At 39.8% G+C, this 15,854-nt stretch overlaps 1 protein-coding gene across 2 annotated transcripts in view; it reads right to left on the bottom strand.

The window, feature by feature from the left end:
- xpo4 (exportin 4) overlaps positions 1 to 15,854 on the bottom strand; it is a 170,026-nt gene that overhangs the window by 59,387 nt on the left and 94,785 nt on the right. For both annotated transcript variants that reach the window (XM_078545457.1, XM_078545458.1), the window contains exons 8-10: positions 12,101 to 12,258; positions 11,703 to 11,877; positions 8,969 to 9,145 (exon numbers count right to left, since the gene is read on the bottom strand). In XM_078545457.1, coding sequence (XP_078401583.1) covers positions 8,969 to 9,145; positions 11,703 to 11,877; positions 12,101 to 12,258 — 510 coding nt within the window. The remainder of the gene's footprint in view (positions 1 to 8,968; positions 9,146 to 11,702; positions 11,878 to 12,100; positions 12,259 to 15,854) is intronic.

The following is a 15,854-nucleotide window of genomic DNA, read 5'->3' as shown; positions in this document are numbered from 1 at the left end:
TTAGAGGATGCTGTTCATTATAAACGTTAGCAAACTAAGGAAACTGGTTCCTCAAAGTGAGAAAGATACTTAACTTAAAATACCCTGACCAATATTTGTAAGCATGTTGGCATTATCGGTCAAACTCAAGTTTGCCTTATTTAGTATGAAATGATTTAACTGAATGTAAAGGAAATATAATATTCTGTAACCATGAATGTATCATAAACCCATGTACTCTTATGGTTATATATGTTATATATACTCTTAAGCTTATATATGTGAATATTTTGTTTTACAGTTAAGGGGACAACCTAAATAACATACGTAAGAATGCAATAAATTAAGCTCAAAAATTAGATGTTAAAAAATTGCAAAATTAGTCACGTTTCAGCTCAATTGATAAGATTGTCTGAATCAAGGTTCCAGTCCCACTGCAGGATTAAGAGCAAAATCTATGATTTTAGATTTAAGAAGATTTAACAACAAAACCTGTAACATTAGCACAGTATTAAATGAGCACCAACCTTTGGATGACTAGTAAAGGGTAATAGGATAGTCAAAAGGAAGGATGGGGTAAATTAGGGAACATAAAGGACATTGTGTGGAAGCAGAGAGCATAGCGAGGTACTAAATGCCTACTTTGTCTTTATTAAACAAGAGAATACTTTCAATATCACATTAAAGGGAGACGTAGAAGAGAAATTTAATAAGATTAAAATAGATAAAAGAGGTGGTAATAAAAGGATACATCTTCCAAAAAGCCAAGATAGCCACATTGGGCTGAATCACCTCCTTCAATGCTGTATTAGTCTATGTAAAAGGGGTTTTACCTGTTCATGTAGCCATTAAACTGTTCTGGTTAACATTCCTCTCTGATTCACTGCCACTAAAAGTTGATTAACTGGTTATCCATCTTACTATTGTTTATGGAGTCTTACTGTGTGAAAATTATTAATGTATTTGTCATCAATTAACTGCATTTCAAAGAAAAGGTTTTAAAGTGCTGAGACATTACCCTGTGCTGTGATAAGGCACAATGTAAATACAAGTCTTTCTTTTCTTTCGTCTTATTTTTGAAGCCTACACAAAATTATAACCATCTAGGTATTGTTGATTCTTTGGATAAAGTTACCAAAAACTTACCCTTTCTATAAGTTCTAATCAGGAAGTTGAAGATTTCATGCCCCTTAATAATCTCTTTGGTGGTTCCCCAGTGGCAGTAACAGCAATGCCTAGTGCAATGCTAAAGCAACCATTGAAAGTATATTATCTTCAATTCCTAGACTGTCCTGAAGTAGCAAGCCTCAGCTGGGCACACCCCAGGCTAAGAAGAGGAAATAAAGAAACAACCATGGTCCCTGATCATCATCGGGGAAACTCTTGCCCATGTGAAGTCACCTTGTTAGGACAGGACTGGGCTCAGCTGTTGCACCTGCAGAACTGAATAAACTACTAACACTTATTTAGGCTCATACATGAAAGATTGTATGAGCAAGGTAACAGAGGGCTGCTCACAGAAGTATAACAGAGCAAGAGTTAGACAGCTTTAGAAGAGTGGCAAGTAGTCAATAATAGTCAAAAACTATAAGGGTAAACATTCATATTGTTGTGCCATTCAGGCAGAAAGAGCGGGAAGTGGCGAATCCTGCTATATTTAAAATAGAGGGTCCTTACCTTTGCATTCACAGATTTCCCAATGCTACCTTGAAATCATATTAGATGGGCTAGGGTGAAGGATGGCTGCTCTCTTTTGCATACAAGGCTAATTTCCTCAGGAGAGCATGCAAAATGCATAGCCAGAGAAAGTGGATGGGCAAATATAGCAATGGTCTGAGAACCTGGCTCCAAATGTGGAAAGAGATGGAAGGTCTCAGGAAAGCTGCCAAAGTAAAGCTGTCTTAAAGATTCCAATATCAAATAACTGTCCCAAGTATGCATGCCACAAAATGTTTCCTCATGACCTGTTACTCTTTTAGTACTGCCCAATGCAAAGCACTCAGACAACTTTACAGCTCTTTCAATATTCACTATGAATGATCATACTTGCAGCATGATGCAAATTCAAGCTGCAAATTACAACTGGTAACACTAACATCCTAAAGGTACTTTACATACAAATCCTTCTAACACAACATAGTTTCACATTTGAGAATTCATCTACAATGGGTTGAATGATGAATACTTTTTGTCAATATATGAGCTCTTGTAACCCACTTTTTATGAACAAGCAACTTTCTGACTTCAAGAGAGTGGTATCATGGAGGCAAGATGACACCAAAAGATGGAACTAAGGTGCGGAAAACCACCATATCATACCAGGACTTAAATTAAGACCAGAGAGTTATCCTACATTGTGCCAGATTAAATGGAGTCTTTGACCCATAACCAAGGCAAATAGTTCATAAAATCTTTACAGGATAGTCTCCAAAAGAAGTATATCAAGAATATTACTTGCTTCGGGATTTATATATACAGCCCTTGGATAAATTACCACATGAAAGTAGTGCTCTCAGTAACTGAAGCACACCCCTGACCTAGCTGATCAGACTCAAACTAAATATTGAAGGATGACCTTGTCAAGATAAACCCAGCACAATGTGTTAACCGGAAGTTATTTAAACAGTTATAAGTTTTGACCTTCTTGTGAAAGTAATCTAATGTTTGATGACAGTAGCAGGGTGGTAATGTGATGAAAGAAAAGGGGAAAAAAATCTTACCTTAAGTTTAAATCAGAGTCAGAGTTCAGGAACTCCAGTTCCCAGCGGGCCTCGGAACTTCTGCACACGTGCTGGCTGGAAACTGGTGCACATGCGCAGTTTGAATCTTTTTCTGTTTTCGTGTCTTCTTCACATGCGCCGGGCGCTGGGAGATGGCCACACGTGCACAGCTCACTGATTTCACACATGTGCTGGTCAGGAAAGGGCCGCATATATTAGTTCATGTTTACATGCTTCAGCCAGGAACCGGCCCTGCGCACATGCGCAGAAGAATAAGAAGAAAAGTGGAACAGCATGAAATTACAGGTCAGGGATCCAAAGAGGTGCACCATTGCAAAGAGGGTGTCCCAGGGAGCAGGACATGGGGAGGGGGACAGGGAGAAGCTCCCAAACCAAAAGGGTTCAAAACAAGGGAGTGGGACAGAAAGGAGGTCCCAGAAGACAGTCCCAGGTAAGGGACATGGACAGAAATCAGATACAGAACCTGTTAAGTTGAAAGAAAGGATCAGAGCAATAGGCTCCGAATTGAAGAGAGAAAGCTGTGGGGAGCAAACGTGGAGTAAGTGAACTTAAGAGAAATCCTGAATATCTGAGAAGGCAGGTGATGGTTGGTGACTCCGTGCTGCAGTCTGTAAAGACAAAGGTAACCTTCGGAGCAGTGGTGTTCTGCTTGACACGGCCAAAAATCTGAAAGTGTCCTTGGAAGGTGAAGCTTGAGTATACGCGGTGATCGAGCGTAAATGAATCTCAGAAGGCGAGAGTGAAACCCTGGAGGTGGATCCTGATTGAAGCTGACCAAGTGGGAGTGACTTTTGGAGAGAATTCCATGGCGAGATCTTCAAATGTGGAGATTGGAAAGCCTTTTGAGAAAGACGGCATTTCAGTGAGACCGATTGGCTCACGATGTGACAAGCTCCTGGGTGGGTTGTTGAGAAATCCATGAAATCTGTTTTGGCGGCATCTGTCACTTGTTTTGGGGTTGGGTGCCTGACCACAGTTCACCTGTTAATTCACATGCACCGAGTACTTACCTTGAATATTGGAGTATAAGATAGGTATTGTAAATTACCTTATCTTTCCAAATTTGTACGTCTGTACACATATAGCTGGGGTGAAAAAATAGTGAATATTCGAATCATTTTCTTGTGTTTGTATTGAGATCTTTCCAACCTTTTTGTCTGGTATAATATAATTCTTTTTTCTTGTTTAATAAATGTTTTATCCTTTGTATTAAAAGTTCATTAGCAGGCTCCTATGAATTTGTTCATTAGCTTACCGCCACGTATTTCTAAAAAAAAAATAAAAGTTCAGACCTATCAAGACAAGTTTCACTCTGGGATCTGACTTGTCCAGCACTAACATCAGCTGAGATCGTAGCAAAGTGGGGGCTCCTGCGGGATTAAAAATCCTTAAATTTAAGTGGGATATATGAATCCTTAAAGAAATTAGTATGTGGAGGTACTGGGCATAGGAACAGGATTTGCTGTGAAGTATATTACACTGGCTGGAACTCAAAAATGGCTTTGACTATTGCTAAGACTTTTCTGGGAATAGAAAATGTAACAGTGGATTATTTGAAACCCTTGACTAAGGCTAAACTGAGAGAGTTAGCAGGTAAATTGAATGTAGAAATAAAAGCAGGATTTCACAAGGGTGATATGATTAAAGTAATTACCCAGCATTTAGAATTAAAAGGAGAGAAACCTGAAATTGACTATCACAGCTAAAGTTAGCTAAGATTCAGTTGCAAATGAAGCAGCTTGAGATAGAAAGAGATAGAGAAAAGCAGAAGCTTGAACTGGCAATAGAGGAGAAAGAAAAAGAAAGAAGTGGAAATGCAAAAGCTTGAGTTCAAGTTTCAAAGAGAAAGAAGTCAGACAACATGACTTGGCTAAAGAAAATATTAGAATAAAGGATGAAAGAAGAGATAGTGGTTCAGAGAATGAGCTGATTCCACTGAGGATTTTGATTTAACTAAAAATCTTTGTTTCGTGCCTAAAATTACACAGGGTAGAGTTGAAAGGTATTTCACCTCATTGGAAAAGATAGCTGTGAAGTTGAAGCGGCCAAAAGATGTTTGGACCTTATAATGTTAAAGTGTCCCAAAAGGTACAGCTAGGCACAGTAGTTTGTCAGAAGAGCAATCTGCAGGCTATGAAGAAGTTAAAAGGGCAATACTTAATGCTTATGAGCTTGTCCCTGAAGCTCATCAATTCAAGTTTAGGACCATAAGAAAGAAAACTAAGCAGGCATTTGTGCAATTTGCAAGAGAAATAGAAATGCTGTGGGATCAGTGGTTTTGATCACTGAAATTAGAACAAAATTTTGAGAACGAGAGAAATTATGATTATGGAAGAATTCTGAAATAGCACTGCAGTAACGATTAGGACTTATTTAGATTAGCGTCAAGTATCAAAGATCTGACTTGTCCAGTATTAACATCAGCTGGGATCATAACAGTAATGTAGAATCCAGAAATCCGGACTAATGCTTCGGAGATATGAGTTCAAATCCTGCCACTGGAGCTAAAGGAATTTAAATTCAGTTAATTAATAAATCTGTAATAAAAGTCTATAATGATCATGAAACTATTGGATTGTCATAAAAATTGATCTGGTTCATTAACATCCTTTAGGGGAGGGAATCTGGAGTCCTTACATGGTCTGGCCTTCATATGACTCCAGATTGACTCTCAACATATGTGGCCTAGTTGTAGCAAACTGTTACAGAAAAGTCAAAAAATTAAGTCAGACAGACCCCTGGCATCAACCCAGGCTCCAGAAATGACAAAGGTACAAGCTGCCCAGTCAACCTTGCAAAGCCCTCCTTGCTAACATCTGGGGACTTGCACCAAAATGGGAGAGCTGTTCTACAGATGAGGCAAGCAACAGCCTGCCAATGTTTATACTCACCAAATCAAACCTTACAGTCAAATGTTCCAGACTTCTCCATCACTATTCCTAGGTATATCCTGTCCCACTGGCAGGACAGACCTACCAGAACTGGTGGCACAGCAATATACAGTGGGGACAGAGCGGTCCTGGGAGTCCAACAGTGACTCCAGACCCCATGACATCTCACTGCATCAGGTCAAACACAAGGCAAGAAAACTGATTACCACCTACCGCCCTCCCTTAGCTGATGAATCAGTACACCACTTGGAAGAAGCACTGAGGGCAGCAAGGGCACAGAATGTACTCAGGACTTCAATGCCCATCATCAAGAATGGATCGGCAGCCACACCACTGACTGACCAAGCTGGCCAACTCCTGAAGGAAATATCTGCCAGACTCGGGCTGTGGCAGATAGTGAGAACCAGTAAGAGGGAAAGGTTTACTTGACCTCGTCCTCCCAAATTTACCTGTCACAAATGCATCAGTCTATGACAGTACTGGTAGGAGAGACCACCACACTGTCCTTGTGGACACTCTCCATCATGTTGTATGGCACTACTACCATGTTAAATGACTAGACGCAAAAGAGTTAGCAGCTCAAAACTTAAGTATCCATGAGGCATTGTTTGTCATCAGCTGCAGAATTGTATTCAACCACAATCTGATATCTCATGGGCCAGCATATCCCTCTCTCTACCATTCCAAAAGACCCAGCAGATCAACACTTGGTGCAATAAGGAGTGCCAAGAGTAGCACCACGCATACCTAAAAATGAGGTGCCAACCTGGTGAAAACACAAAACAGGACCACATGCGTGCGAAACAGTGGAAGCATCATGCTGTAGATCAGGCTAAGCGATCCCGCAACCAATGGATCAGCTCTAATCTCTGCAGTCCTGCCACATTCAGTCATGATGGGTGGGTAGCAATTAAACAATTAACCAGAGGAGGTGGCTACAAAAACATCATCATCCTCAACGCCGGGGCAGCTCAGCATGTCAATGCAAAAAGACATGGCTGAAGCATTCACAATCATCTTCAACCCGAAGGACCAAGTGCATGACCTACCTCTTCCATCTACCGAGATCCCCACCATCATAAATGCCAGTCTTCAGACAATTCAATTCACTCCACAATATATCAAGTAACAGCTGAAGGATTTGATACAGCAAAGGCTAAGGGACCTGATACCACCCCAGTTAAGGTACTGAAGGCTTGTGCACCAGAACTAGCTGTATCCTTAGCCAAGCTATTCCAGTACAGTTATAACACAGGCATCTCTCAGACCTCGTGAAAAATTGCCCAGATATATCCTGTCTACAAAAATCAGGACAAGTTCAATCCAGCCAATTACCACCTTATCAATCCATTCTCAATTGTTAGCAAAGTGATGGAAGGTACCATCGACAGTGCTATCAAGCCACACTTCAGCAATAGCCTGCTGACCGATGCAAAGTTTGGGTTCTGCCAGGGCCACTTGGCTCCAGACCTCATTATGTGCTTGGTCCAATCGTGCACAAAAAAAAACAAAAAAAAATTCTAAAGGCAAGATCGAGCCCTTGATATCATGGCAGAATTTGACTTTGAGTGCAGCATCAAGGAGCCCTAGCAAAATTGAAGCCAATGGGAATCGGGGGGAAAGCTCTACTGGTTGGGGGTCATACCTAGTACAAAGAAAGATAATGTGGTTGTTGAAGGTCAATCATCGTCACCCTACAGGACTTCCTCAGAATAGTATCCTAGGTTCAACCTTCGTCAGATGCTTCATCAAATTACCTTCCCTCAAACAGAAGGTCCAAAGTGGGAGTGTTTGCTGATGATTGCACAGTGTTCAGTACCATTCAGAGCTCCTCAGATTCTGAAGCTGTCCATGCCTGCATGCAGTAAGACTTGGCAACATTCAGGCTTGGGCTGATAAGTGGCAAGTGACATTCGTGTCATGCAAGTGCCAGGTATTGATCATCTCCAACAAGAGAAAATCTAACCATCTCCCCCTGACATTCAATGACATTACCATCGCTGTTTCCTGCACCATTCACACCTTGGGGGCTATCATTGACCAGAAACATCTAAAAGATGTCCTGCAGCAACTCACCAAGGCTCCTTTCACAGCACCTTGCAAATCTGCAACCTCTACTACCTAGAAGGGCAAGGGCAGCAGGCACATAGGAACACCAATACCTGCAAGTACCTTTCCAATTCACTCACCATTCTGACTTGGAGCTATATAATTTTTCCTTCACTGTCACTGGGTCAAAATCCTGGAACTTCCTCCCTAACACCACTGTGAGTATACCTGCACCACATGGACTGCAGCAGTCAAGGCAGCAGCTCAACACTATATTGAGGGCAACTAGGAATGGGCAATAAATGCTGGCCTTACCAGAGGCTAACACAGCCCAAGAGCAAATAAAGAGCAAATGAAGTCTAGTTTACATTAGTTTAGCATGTGAAAGAAATGTCTATTGATAAAAGTTCTCACTCAGCATAAGTTAAGATATTTAACAAACTACTTTGGCTCCCCAAGTCTACTTCAATGCCACATCCATCATCAGAAACATATTATGCAGAACAGTACAAGCTGGAGTCATAATTAAGCATGAAACTTGATCTGAAGTTGATCTATACAGTGTCTCTTGCCACACACAATTAGGCCATCAAGTAATGCACACTTGATTTTTCCAGTAAAAAATTATTTGGTGATTTTCATATGGCTCAGTTGGTAAAGTTAGCACACAACTGAACAAAACTGTCTACATATTTCCACGACTAATTCATAATGCGTATTGTTAGCCGATCTCAGGTGGAATCGCAGTTGCAGTGGTACATTTGGCTTAAACGTCCAGGATTAAGCAAGTAATAATTATCCCTGATGCTGTCCGTTGACCTTGCTGGAAACTGCATGCCACAGGTCACATGAGGACAGGATCATATTCAGCTGTGATACCCACAAATGTCAAACAGCCTGAAAAGTCACTTGTTAAAGCTCACATATGAATAATAACTCCACTGGAGGGCACCTAGTCTCCATGCAACTGCACCCCGGGAGCCAACAGCTTCAAAAGGCAAAGGAAAAGAATAGGGAGAAAACAGCAAAGGGATAATGGCAAAGGGAAAATTTCAAATCAAGTTAGTTAACATTGGATAATTTGACCCAAAGCAGCTCCACATTATTAAAAGCAATAATTTGCAAGATTATTTCAAAACGTCAATAAAATTTGGATGGTATTGGAGCCTTCTAAAACAAGAATGGCCAACAGAGGGCAAGAATAAAAGATTTGCTACTTCATTACAGTTAAAATATAATATTCTACATCTTTTATGCTAGAGGAAAAGTGAAAAATATAAACAAAGCAAACCTTTAAGGAGGACTCACCAAGTTTCTTGTGCCCTCTGGTGCTGCCAAATGGCATTGAATGTAGGAATTAAAAACTTGTACAGCATGTTGAGTGAAAAACCCTTTATGGAAATGCTTATTGTCTTGTACGAGTGTAAGCCACGACTCAAGCAGTTTGTCATACGCCTCCATATACACCATGTCATCTTTGTCCAGCTATAAATAAATACATTGCATCAGTCACTCTTTACTAAATGACTCAACTGAATGGAAAGTAAATATATAGAAGCAAAAGAACATTCATTTCTCTAGGCAAAAAACATTATAAGAATATCTCCACAACCAAAAGCTGTAAGCATTTTCCACCACTTTTCTGAAAGCCCATAGCAAGACCAGTACAGTAAAAAAAACTATTTTTTATTGATAATAGGCGAGGAATGTTCTGACAATGGCCAAAACTACAGACAGAATTGCACTGCACTGTTAATATCCCCCTATAAAGCATTGATGCAGAACAAATCTTGAGTAACTTGTACTAAATGGAGTTTGATAATTTAGTCAGAGAAGATATTGCCTCTACAGACTATACTCGAGTAGAAACAGGATAAAAAAGGCAAAAAGTAAACAATTCTCCAAATAAAGCCATCCAACTATAGGAACCATAAGTGTTAAGTAAAGATTTCAGAGTTTGAACTGCTTGAATCTTCTGTACATTTGAGTGAACAAATAATGAAGTCAATTTATTTATCGTGTTGGTTTTCGCTTTCTCTTTCTCCATAGACCCTATTAGAAAGGAAAATATACTGCAGATATGAGCAACCATGCTTAGGGGTTAAATCCAGGATTATTAAAACTAACCCACAAGTCTTATTTATAGCAGGATGTGTTTATTTTACAAATACCAATAGCAGCTGGAGTGAGAATGCCTTGAAGGGACATTGGTCTTTATAGCATAAACTTAGCATTTGCAATTTAATATTGCATTTCTAACATTTTGTTTTGAAAATAGTGCAGAAACTAGTTTTTACACAATAGGTATACACATTAAAAAGGTGCAATTCAACTTATATGAAAGAGACTGCCAATACAATAGTGTCTGAACAAAACTGAAATGATGCCAATGTACACAGGAATAGGAATTTTCTTTTCTCTTTACCACAGAATTTGTGGATTTGACTTTGTTCACTTATAAATCTAGCTACATTTTTAGCTTTGTCAACTGTGCTTTATAACCCAATTTCTCCTTTCCCCATCATACTACATACCATTCTTTAAGAATGCCCTCAAGCTCCTGATAATGCTAATGTGAGGTGGCTAGCAGTTGTGTGAAGATAGAATCAGATTGCCTATTAATCCTTCACATTTGGGTAAGAATCTTGGATGTTACTGGAAACTCAAACACTTGGGAAGTTATCAAAATACATGCAAAACTGATTCCTAAACCCAGTTTCTTAAATTTCCTGTCACTACAAAATCACTCAATTTTCATACATACGATGTTACGAATACATTTTTCAGTAGGTAGGAATGTTAGCGAAAAACAAAAATTAGTAGGCACTATTCTTTTAGTCAAAGCATCTAGAATTAGAACCATATGTGAATGATATTAAAATGTACTGCAAATATTGATTGATTGTTTTACAGAACAACATTAAATTTTACAAATTGATAGTAAAATTACGAGATGAAGTTGGCAAGGAACCCATGAAAAGAATTCAGAACAACGTACAATTGACACCACTACAAAGACACTCAATATTCTTGCACACAAAATGGTGATACGCTGATACTAAATTTTTCTAAATTGGAAAACGCCTTACTGGTCTGCACAATCTGCAGTATTACTAACATCTCAAACTCTCTCCTTAAAACTTACTGAAAGCCATCTCCACATAGCAGAATCCAATTTACATTCAATGCGAAAAATACCAAATCAAAGTCACAAAACATTTTGTGTAAAATAAAAGGTGTCTAATTTTTCCCTCCCATCTTCCCCGCCCCCCCACCTCTACTTCATCCACCACACAACTTCTTTCACTCCTCTTTGCCTGAAGATGTTTATTTCTTGCTGGGATATGATTTGAAGACTCAGGCACTCTCTGATACCCTGTCGAAATAGCCGTTCAGAATTTATTTGGACCGAGTGCCAGCAGGTTATTAACTGCAGGGAACATTAGAGGCAGGTTTAATCTTGCCTTCACTTAATATCTACATGAATGTATTTCCAACAAGAGTTGATTTTGACTGGTAACCAATTTTTCCATTAATATTCTGAAACACATCAGTACTTGCAACCTTCATGTCACTCCATCAACTACCACAGGTTTTTAAACTGTATGGCTCAGCTAACACTGCTATAACCAGTCAAGCCATCAGTGGAGCTACTTTCTACATCCAACTTATTTTTTGCAAATTCTTCTGACTAGTATGCCATGTCAAACTATTAAAAGCCAAGAATGTTGTTATAAAATAATTTTCTCCCTTCAGAACAAAACAGTTCCTGTCACACAAATAAGAGCTCTTTGGTTATGTAATTTACCATATAGGAAAATATACTTGGATTAATATCCAAACCATACTGGTAATATTCAGGTCATTTTGGAACTGGCAAGTCTGTGGCATTTTTCTATTCTCTAATCAAACAATTTTGCTGAAAATGTGCAATTTTGAGACCAGAAAACCACTAGAAATGTGTCAATAGTCTAGTGTCTGTTCGTTTTCAAGTCAGAAGTTAAAGGCAAAACATGTCACAATAAAATGAAAAATTACTCACTACTTCTTCCAGAGCAGCACTCCGTCCAAAAGAGCAGGTGAGATGTGTGAGGCAGTTTATGAAAGAAGAAAATAGTTCACTTGGAATGGCAGTTAAGATACTGCGTGGGAACTCTGAAATCAAGTTGCTCATAACATTGGAAATTCCCACAGCTTCAGAATCCTCGATTTCTATCCTAGAAAATTAAATGGGCTAGAAGTCAACTCCCACAAAACATAAACCAAAATAATCAGAAACACAAAAGAAAAACTGATTTACTAAAAATCAAGTTAGTTTGATTTATATTTGCAGTTTTTGATTTGAGATTAAACTACCACAGAAGCAAATTGCTCCTTAAATATTCTGTAATGGCACAAAAAAAGTGATTCATCTTGCTGGTTTGTAACTTCTGAACATACCCGTTAATCATATTGAGCAATCCTTCAATAAAGTGAGCCAGGTAATCAACCTGTGCTCTCTCATCAGGAAATATAGGTCCATGGATGGAGGCCAACTGTGCCAGGCATTGCAAGGAGTCCTGTGCCATGTCAGAATCTTCTCTGATTTTACGATGTACCTACAAGAAAAAAAACTGTCTCAATTTGAACTTTCCTCTTTAGCTTTCAGTATATGTATTAAAAGTTTGGACTTAGAGGTTTTTTTCATTAGTAGAGAGTCCTAAAAAAAAAGTATTTCTTGGGCTTTCTCATCTAGATCACAGCAGATAAAAATCAATGCAAAGCTGAGCAAGCTTTTTTTTCATTAGTAGAGAGTCCTAGAGAAAAAAAAGGAAATTTGTCCTTAGATTGCCAAATAATGGGCAGCCATTCAACTAATAGCAAACTGTTTGACCAAAAATCTGCAAAATACTGGCATATAATGCATATACATATGACCTCTTGAGCCACTTGCTACATATGAATGTCAATATCTAAAGACATACATAGTTCAAATTGGCAAACGAATACAATGGTCTAAATTGTGTAAAATCAGACATACTAAACTTGGTAATTACACGGTCTTAGAATAAGACCAGACCTGCGTGTTTCATGACTGAACTTTACAAGTCAGGATTTTTTAAGCCGAAATCAATGCCCTTGTACATTTGTCACACATCAGAACACTGCCCAAATAAAAGTCAAAACTGAGCAAGGGAAAGAGCAAAGAGTATATTTAATGACATCTTAGTTTGAGAACTGAAAGTTATGCATTGCCTTTACAAAATACTAGAGTAGTTATGGCTAATCCATCAATAGGCTGTTATTTTAGGTGTGCCTGTTTATTCAGTATAAATTGGTGACAAATTGCAAACAGCTTTGGCAAGCAAGCACAGACATCTGTTTTAGCATTAATCCGTTAAGGATAAGAAATTAAAGTAGCTTTAAACTGTCATGTTGTCAATAATAAAAAATGTATTGTGTACTGTAAATAAGGATCAGTTTTACTGCATTACCAGGAAATATGAATTCAACAAAAATATTAAAACATAGCAAAATGCAATGCATTCAACAGGGATAATGACAGTTCGCATCCTATCCATTACAGGACCAGTCTGATAAGCCATAACATATAGCAGGCAACTTTGTTCCTGAAATTACAACACTGCTTTTCAAAAATAGGCTTTATCTGGGATCACATGATAAAGCACAATTAGTTTCATCCATGTAAAAATGTCACACGGTTTACAGTTAATCACAACTGATAACATTTGTGCGCTATATTTGCATTCTTACCAGTGAACACAGCAACTTAATGGCTTTACAAAAAGTCCAACCAGCCATTGGAAGTTTGAATTTAGAGTTTCCTACTTAATGAACAGGAGATCTTGTGGTGCAATGGGTAGCATCCCTGCCTCTGACCTAGAATCTCTGGGTTTGAGTGCCACCCCAGGAGTTGATGGCCAAGGGAGGTGCAGATACATGTTGGGACTTTTTCACGACGTTGGAACTTCTGCTCCCTCCAGATCTCTGTTACTCAGGCGTGTGGTGTTTCATGTGCTTCTGATGTTAACCCTTTACTCTACATCTCCCCCAAGTCTTTATTCCACATGGCAGGCTGGTCAGAAAAATGAGATCCCATGGGATACAGGGGAAGGTGACGAGTTGGATTCAAAATTGGCTCAGTACAGGAAACAAAGGGTAATGGTCGATGGATGTTTTTGCGAGTGGAAAGTGGTTTCCTGTGGCATTTCACAGGGCTGCGTCGGGGCCCTTGCTGTTCGTTGTATATATTAATGCTTTGGACTAAAATGTGGGAGGCATTATTGGGAAATTTGAAGACGACACAAAAATTGGCCGGGTAGTTGACGGTGAAGGGGATAGCTGTTGTCTCCAGAACTATATCAATGGTTTGGTTGAGTGGGCAGAAAAGTGGGAAATGGAATTCAATCCAAAGAAGTGTGAGGTAATGCATTTGGAGAGGGCAAACAAAGCAAGGGAACAATCAATAAAAGGGAGGATATTGAGGGAGGTTGAGGAAGTGCGAGACCTTGGAGTGCAAGTCCACAGGTCCCTGAAGGTGGCAGGACAGGTGGGTAAGGTGATAAAAAAAGCATATGGAATGCTTTCCATTATTGGATGAGGCATTGAAAAAAAAAGCAGGGATGTAATGCTGGGGCCGTATAAAACACTGGTTAGGCCACAGCTGGAATTGTGTACACAGTTCTGGTCACCACATTACAGGAAGAACATAATTGCTCTGGGGGGGTTTAAGGGGGGGTTTAAACCAGATTATATTTCACCTCTCTTCTATTTTTACTTAGTTCTGTTGAAGGGTCATTCGGACTCGAAACGTTAACTGTGTTCCTATCCACAGATGCTGCCAGACCTGCTGAGTTTTTCCAGGTATTTTTGTTTTTGTTTTGGATTTCCAGCATCCGCAGTTTTTTGCTTTTATTTTAAATATTTTAGGCCTTTTGTCACCCATATTTTCCTCAAGCACTCAATTAATCTCTATTCAAGATCATCTGCTAAATGTCTTTTTTTAAATCTGTCCTTGGGACATCAGTGTCACTGGCAAAGCTACCATTTATTGCCCATCCCTATTTGTCTGTGGCTGCCTACACTTGAACTGATCAAATCTTCAGCTGCTTGTTTTATCATCCATACGTTTGATAACATGAATCTAATCTGCAAATGGCTAATGTGTTCTTGACTTTTTGCTGGCAATTTCTTTTTCTCCTTGCAACAAAGTCCATAACATCAGTGGGAACACCAGCATCTGGAAGTTCCCCTTCAAGCCACTCACCATCTTGACTTGGAAATGTATTGCCGTTCCTTCACGGTCACTGGGTCAAAATCCTGGAACTCCCTCCCTAACAGTGCTGTGGGTGTACCTATAACACATGGACTGCAGTGGTTCAAGAAGGCAGCTCACTACCACCTTCACAAGGGCAATTAGGGATAGGCAATAAATGCTGGCTTAGCCAGCGATGCCCACATCCCATGAATGAATATTTTTAAAAAGAGAATAGGGTTCTCCCATTACAGGAATGGGCAATTGGTACCCCGAGTGCTGCTGCCATTGACGCAGGAGGAACAGTCTTTGTATGTGCGGTTCGCACATACCCAGCTCTGTGGCTGTCCTGGCTTACAACCAAACCATGTTGTCTCGGCCCTGCTGGTAGGAACTAATAGAATGTACTGCATTATTGCTGGTGGTGAGGTCCACAACACTGAAGCCAATGAAAACCACCTGGAAACTCCAAGTCCTGAGGGAGCAACACAAACTGGGGAAGGGAGAGAGCACACAACACAAACTGGGCAAGGGAGAGAGCATGCACGCACGACAAACAAACTGGGGAAGGGAGAGAGCACACCACCCCAACTGGGAAAGGGGGAGAGCACACAACACAAACTGGGCGGGGGAGAGAGCATGCACGCGCAACAAAAACTGGGAAAGGGAGAGATCATGCATGCGCAACATGAACTGGGAAGGGAGAGGTGTACAACATAAACTGGGAGAGGGAGGAAGAGAGGAAGGCAACACAAAGTGGGCCAGGAAGAAGGGTTACACTAAATAGGATAGAAAGGGAGAGAGCAACACAATTTGAGGGAAGGCGTGTTCATGGCTGTATTTTACTATAGGAGTCAGACAGCTTTGGTGCTTGTTAGTGAGGTCTGAGCCTCAGATACCTGAAGTTGAGTTTCATCGACTGATGTCTGGAAGTCAGTG

Source organism: Cetorhinus maximus, chromosome 7, assembly GCF_964194155.1.
Source record: "Cetorhinus maximus chromosome 7, sCetMax3.hap1.1, whole genome shotgun sequence".
Classification (NCBI taxonomy): Eukaryota; Metazoa; Chordata; class Chondrichthyes; order Lamniformes; family Cetorhinidae; genus Cetorhinus; species Cetorhinus maximus.
Note: the sequence above shows the minus strand (reverse complement) of the source record. Positions and strands in the feature narration are given on the sequence as shown.